General features: G+C 38.7%; 1 protein-coding gene across 3 annotated transcripts in view; it reads right to left on the reverse strand.

Annotated features, from left to right (window-relative positions):
* The window catches only part of USP25 (ubiquitin specific peptidase 25), a 148321-nt gene extending 141421 nt beyond the window's left edge, over positions 1 to 6900 (reverse strand). For 2 of the 3 annotated variants that reach the window (XM_012801587.2, XM_023509677.1), the window contains exon 1: positions 6393 to 6809. In XM_012801587.2, coding sequence (XP_012657041.1) covers positions 6393 to 6437 — 45 coding nt within the window. In that variant the 5' untranslated portion in view covers positions 6438 to 6809. Of the gene's footprint in view, positions 1 to 6392 lie in introns of all 3 variants that reach the window. The other variant, XM_012801589.2, reaches the window with a different exon arrangement.
* Positions 6901 to 6948: the final 48 nt, after the last annotated feature.

A 6948-nucleotide genomic window follows, 5' to 3' on the forward strand; every position in this document is an offset into this window, starting at 1 on the left:
TTGGAGGTTACTGTGAGCTGTGTGACACCATGGCACTGTACTGAAGGCAATAAAGTGAGACTCTGTCTCTACAAAAAAAAAAAAAAAAAAAAAAAATTAGCTATTAATAATCTATTTATAATACAATTAAGAATTCCTCACCTAGAATTACAGTTCCATATTATCTTGACAAAACAGGAATATTCTTAAGTAAAAACATGCTAAAATATCTTCTCTAATTGGGGAAGCATGGAAGAAGAGAAAAAGTTATTAATTTTTTACACATATGAGAAAAATATGTTTAAATATATTTGTTTAAAAAAATAACAGTAGAAATAAAAAAGAATCTTAATGGCAAGAGTAGGCGTGGATGATGATACAATGAAAACTTGATCAATCCATCAAAACTGAATGGAGAAAACAAAACTAAAGAACAGAAAAACAGATAACAATAATAAAAGATCAAATTGATTATTTATCACCATATGTGAAAGGTTACGTTCTGAAAGATAAACAAAACACAAGTTTGGATTAGATTCATTAGGAATACAATAGAATTTGATGAAATCATATTAAAAGAAGAGAGATCACAATCTCTCAGAATTTAAAAAATCAAGAAAAAATATGAAATATTCTATAAAACTCCCTAACAGAAAATATACAACTTTTTCATATGCTCATCGAAATCTCATTAATTTAGTCATAAAAATGTTAAATTTCTAAAGCTAATAAAAATCCTGTTCTCTAAATACAGTCTAATGAAACTAAAAATCAACAACTAAAATACTTCAAAAATGTCATGAAGGAAAATAAACAAAAAAACTTTTAAATAAGAAAATAAATCCAAAACAAAATCAGGTTAAAACTGAAAGCCCCAAATGCTTTTCATCAGTAAATGTGATAGGAAACTCACCAAATGTTGAGTTCAGTTTATAAAAAGAATAATAATTCCAAAACATTAGAAAGATGAAATTATTAAAGAGAAAAAAAATAAATAAATAAATTAGAAAACAAAAAAGAATTGATACACAAACCTGGATTTTGGAAGGACCAATAAAATGGATCAGCACCTGGCAAACAGTATTGTTAAGAAAAAAACTTTAGATGAATGAAGACAGAAACCTAAATGAAATGAAAAACTATCTAGCATTTTAAAAATTTCTCTCTGGAAAAAAGTCAAAAATCTAGACGACTGTAAGCAAAATTTGGAAAACAATCAAAATTTGCTCTAAAAAAGAGCTCTGCCCTGATAGAGTCACAGTCAGCAATCTTCACAATAACCAGAATTCCGAACGAGAATAACCAATTATTTAAATCAAAAATGATCACATACCACCAATTTTGAATGGCTCAACCTCATTAATCCTACACTAAACAATTCCAAAAGCACAGGAAAACAAAAAACTTTCTATAATTATGTTAGGAGTTAACCTTAATAGTCCATATGTACACAAACAAACCTTGTAACCAATCTAATTAAAAAATCCCAGGGGGACGGGTTCCAGCACTCCGGAGAATACCAAAATCTTGAATCCTCAATTTCCTTACAGAAACTGATGCAGTATCTGCAGCATATAACACACATCCTCCAGTATACTTTAAATCATCTCCAGATAACTTATAATACCAAATGAAATGCAAATGCTATGCAAATAGTTGTTATACTATACTGTTTAGGAAATAATAACAAGAAAAAATCTGCACATGTATATATACAAACGTAACCATTCTTTTTTATGTCCAGAATATTTTCAATCTGTGTTTGGATGAATCCATGGCTATGGAAGCCAAACTGTATACTACTAAATCCTAACTTAAAATGTAGCATATTAAATTTAGAAATACATTTCTGAAAAGAAGCATTATGAGTAAATGGCGTTTTACCATAAATTCAAGGACAGTCCAAATAGAATATAGTAGTTAAGAAAGGGGCCGTGTAAGTCACGTGACCCTGGGTTTAAATCCTACCTTCAATGCATACCAGGGCTGACATGTTGCGTTAGTTTTCTAAGACTGTTTACTCAGCTACAACAAGAAGGGGGCAAAAACAGTGCTCATTCCATAAAGTGGCTGGGAAGAGTAAGTGAAAAAAATATGACTCTTAGCACAGTCCATATAGATTGTACATAGTAAATATTCATGTACATTGCCTACTACAATTATTATTCTTCTTTTATTATTTATGCAGAAAACATCACATCATTCACTGCAAAAAGAGACATTTGATAAAGAGTCAATATATAAATCTGATTTTGAGACATTTATAAAACTTAGGAATATAAATTCCCATATCATGAGGAAACAATACCTAACAGAAGCTAACATAAATCCTAGTAGTCCATAATCTTAGCAATGGCAGAAAAATAAGAAAATGAAAAAAATGGTATAAATAATGACAAAGCCAAATAATTTTTTTGTGTGTGTGTGAAGGGTATGGACTGGATACACAAAATATTGAAAAAGTCAAAAAATATTCATAGAACTGATGACAAGTCACTAAGAAAGCTGGATGCAATGTTAGTATGCAAATCAAAATTAGGTGAGAATAAGACAAGAATAAGCAGCTGAAACCCTCTCTCTCTGCCCAAATTAAACCTCATACTAATAGCAAGATAACTGACTCCTGGTAAAGAATACCCCTTTTATGTAACATTTTAAGCAATTTAAGGTTATTTAAGTAACATTAACTGTCAAATGCTGTACTCTATTTTTGATAACCTTAGAAAATATCTAAATTGAAAAATACTACATGTTATTTTAACTGAAATAGAAATTTACCCTGAATCTAGTTTGTATTATTTTTCAAATTTTAACTCTGAACCTGGTTACTCTGGGAAATCCTCCTTTTCACCTGGCCCCCACCATTTGCTAATTAAGTGAAAGCTGACTGCAGATCCACAAGATTGCTCACCCTCCATCCTCTACTATTTCTTTTTATATCCTCCACATACAGAATAAACACTTATTTAGCTCCATCAAACACTCTGATTTAAAGAAGTTACTGGCACCTGTAGCTCAAGTGGCTAGGGCACCAGACACATACACCAGAGCTGGTAGGTTCGAATCCAGCCCAGGCCTGCCAAACAACAATGACAACTACAACCAAAAAATAGCCAGGGACTACAGTGGGCACCTGTAGTCCCAGCTACTTGGGAGGCTGAGGCAAGAGAATCGCCTAAGTGCAAGAGTTTGAGGTTGCTGTGAGCTGTGACACGCACTCTACCCAGGGCGATAGCTTGAGACTCTTGTCTTTAAAATAAAATAAAATAAAATAGAAGTTGCCCGTGTCTAATCATATACCAACTTCAAGGCTTTAGAAGATTCAGAGCCATTTGATGACTAGCCAAAGGTCACACAAAGGTGATTTAGCTCTAATATACATCTTGTCTTTCCACGAACAGTTTCAAGCCTTCACGGTTCCTCAGAATTTTTAAATCTTGAGATTCAGTTACAGGAACTAAATAAGAAGAACTATACTTGCTATTCCTTATGAATCCATTCACTCATTATTTCATTCATCAAGTATTTGCTGAGTCCTACTACGTGCAATCAACTGTTCCAGGCCATAGAATGAAATAATACAGGCAAAGTACCTACCCCTTAGGAAAGTTACATTTTAGTCTACTCAGAAGGATACAGTTCATGTAAATAGTATCCTGTCCCTTTGGCTCTATAAACTAATTTGGGCCCTGGGAGGAAACCTCTAATGCTGCCCTAAAGAACCTTCCTTTGAAACTTGAATCTATGTATCAATTTTCTGAGATCTCCGGCTCTTACACTTAGGTAAATATGAAGCACAAAGCTGAAGATACATGCCCAGGACAAACATTACCATGGGATTTAATTGCAGTTAATACGTTGCCAACTCCCACCTCACCTGCAACATCTAAAGCTCAGAAAAGCAGCTCTCTGCAGTTTTACGACATCTCCTAACTCCCTGGCTTGGCCAAACTCCAGCAATCAACCAAAGAATACATCAAAGGGATAGGCAGCACCTTGCTTCATCATACTAAACTGTGACAAAGACTGATACAAAGTTCGTATAATGCCACTTTTTTTAAAGACTAATCTTACCTTGAAAACATAGGACACTATTCCAGCCACCACAATATAGCTACTTACGTTAAATTTATAAGCATAGGCACAGGTACACTTTTTTGTTTGTTTGTTTGTTTTACAGTTTTTGGCCAGGGCCGGGTTTGAATCCACTACCTCTGGTATATGGGGCCGACACCCTACTCCTTTGAGCCACAGGCGCCGCCCAGGTACACGTTTTTTAAAAGAAAGTAGAAAACTGGCTAAAATTTTGGCTCTGGAATAGACACCTCTCCTTTTATGGATAACCATTAAGTTTCTAAGTGAAAACAGTTTCACTTTTGTTTCTTCTAGGTATGAAGTTCACTTCCTAGCTACTAGCTAGAAGTCCACTTCCTGGTAACTAGCTTGATACAAGTAAATCTGTCAATTTATTTGAGATAAATGGTTTCTGAAGTATTTACATCCATGTATTTTTTTAAGTAGTTTTAAGATGAGTAACAAAGTAATCTGTATTAATACGGAAAACAAACACCCATTTAGGGCTAAAAAAAAAAACAACTCCTAAATACCATGATAGAAGTATAAAAAGACAGTATGTTGCTCTAAAAGTTTCCCCAGTATCAACTAAATGATCTAACACACACACACACACACTCTAACAACATCATAATGGTAATATTTTGAATTTACAACTACATCCTTTGTGTAGACTTGACAGCCAAGATCACATTCAGTAACTTGATTCTTAATTTGATAATTTTATGCACAACCTCTGAACCACACAGTACAGCCTGCATTAAATGACTCAATGCTAAAGATTAGTCAAAATCAACTAAAAAAACCCAAATTTACCATGTTCTTAATATTGTTAAACTTAACAAATGAGGAAAATATGAGCTACATTTTTCACTTTGAAACAGATTTTAATACTCAACACTCAAAAGACAATTACTTATAAACAGAGGATACCAAACATATTAAATATTGCTTAGTACTCATATGATCACGTGATCTTCCCTAAACCCTAACTCTATCACATACTCAACATCAGAAATAAGGTTTAAGGTATGCAAAGTAGAATGGAGACGATTAGGAGATAAACTGTTTTAAACTCTCATTACTAAGTCTTTAATTACTTCACTAGGAATAAATTGCAATGACTTTCTAAATTCATTACTAATATCCACATACCATAGTTTCAAAAACAACTTTATCAGTGTGCCTAAAATAACGACGCACTATCCCTGCTTTCCAAACTCCTTGAGCATCTTCACTTACTTCAAAGTATTATCATAAACTCTAAAAATAATTCCAAAGCTACAATGTAGCAGGTTGAGATACACAGGTGTCCCTTTTAGGACGGTTGGCCTTATATCTAAAGTCTAGCGCAGGTAGGCTATTACTATGCTAAAATTACAACAGGGTGGGGCACTCATTACTCACCCAAATAAACCAAACACTGCTTTAGTGGTTTGATCATAGTAAACCCTAATTACCCTCTAATTCTAACGCAACTGAGGCAACGTTTTTCCCTCTTTCCCAAAATGCTTTTTCATACAAATGAAAAAAAAAAAAATTAAGTCACGGGCAACTACTCTTGAGGCCGTGGTGCAAGCCATAATAGTGCACTTAAGATTCTGACAGCAAAATCTGGAATGACAGGGTGAGCTTTCACTATTCTCTTTAAAGATAAGAAGCTTCACAATTTTATTTTTTGCTTTCGTGGGTGACCATTTGAACGTGTGACTGACTCCAGTGTAAACGGTGAACGATGGAACAAGGTCAAACTTAGGGGACAAAAGATTCCTGGAATAACATGGACAGGAAGGTTTCCTTTCTTAGGGACAGTTTCTATCTTCAGAGGGGGTAAACGAAAGGAAGGAAAGAAACCGAAAAAGGAGAAGAAACCAACCAAACCACCTCTCTCTAAACCTAAATAAAGTCCACCTGGCCAAGTCAATGTACAAACCTGGCAACGCAGATAATTCAATTTTGGTGGAAACCTTTTTTTGCAAAATAGAAGGCCTGGAATATTAAGTTCAAAACGCAAACTGTGTTCAGAAGGATGACAGCTGACTCTTCTTTATTTTTTTAAGGGAGTGGGGGGCATAGCATAAAGTTTAAGAAGCCACACAGAGCCCTGTAGGAATGTGAGAGTCGCTCTAAATACCTGGGAACAATCGGCAGAAGGAAGTGGATTCAAACCCGTAAACTACACCCCGCTTCCCACACACAGCCTGGCACCGGGCGCGACGCCCCCATAGCGAGAAGCAGAAACGGAGGGTGGCGGAGGAGGAAGCCCGGGGCAGCCGAGGCCCGAGGCGCGGCGGGAGGGGACAGCACGTCGTAAGGCGCCGGCCCGCGGCTCGCCTCACCTTCTGCGCCGCGCTCTGCTGCAGCACATTCTGCTCCACGGTCATGGCCCCCGCGGCGACGGCGGCTGCGGCTGCGGCGGCGGCAGTGCACTGCTCCTCGCGCCTCCGCGGGCACTGGCTGCCGCGCTCCGCCGAGCTCCAGGGAGCGGCACGGACGGCCGGGGAGGACAGCGCCCCCGCCAGCCAGGCGCGGAGGCGATGGCGGCCGGCGTGCGCGGGCACCGTGGGCAGGCGACGAAGCGCGGGCTGCGAGGTCCACGGCGGCCCCACGTCTCCACGCGGCCCGCCTCAGAGAGGCTGGTCTGCGGCGGCCCGGGCCATGAGCCGGCGGCGGCCGCCGGGGCGCAGGAGGGCGCGAGCCAGTCGGGAAGTGTCACGCGTCCGTGCGCTCTTTCGCCGGCGGCTCGCGGGCCACTGCGGGGAAGGGAGAGAGGGGACGGAGGGAGCGGCTGGCCGGAATGGCGCTGTCCTCCTCCCTCCCCGACTCCTCCTCCCCTCCCCGCCCCCAACGGCCGTCACCGCCCCCGCCCGGCGGCTCCTCCCCCGCAGAGTCCCG

The sequence above is a fragment of the Otolemur garnettii genome, unplaced genomic scaffold (genome assembly GCF_000181295.1).
Source record: "Otolemur garnettii isolate 467f Iridium unplaced genomic scaffold, OtoGar3 scaffold00009, whole genome shotgun sequence".
NCBI lineage: Eukaryota > Metazoa > Chordata > Mammalia > Primates > Galagidae > Otolemur > Otolemur garnettii.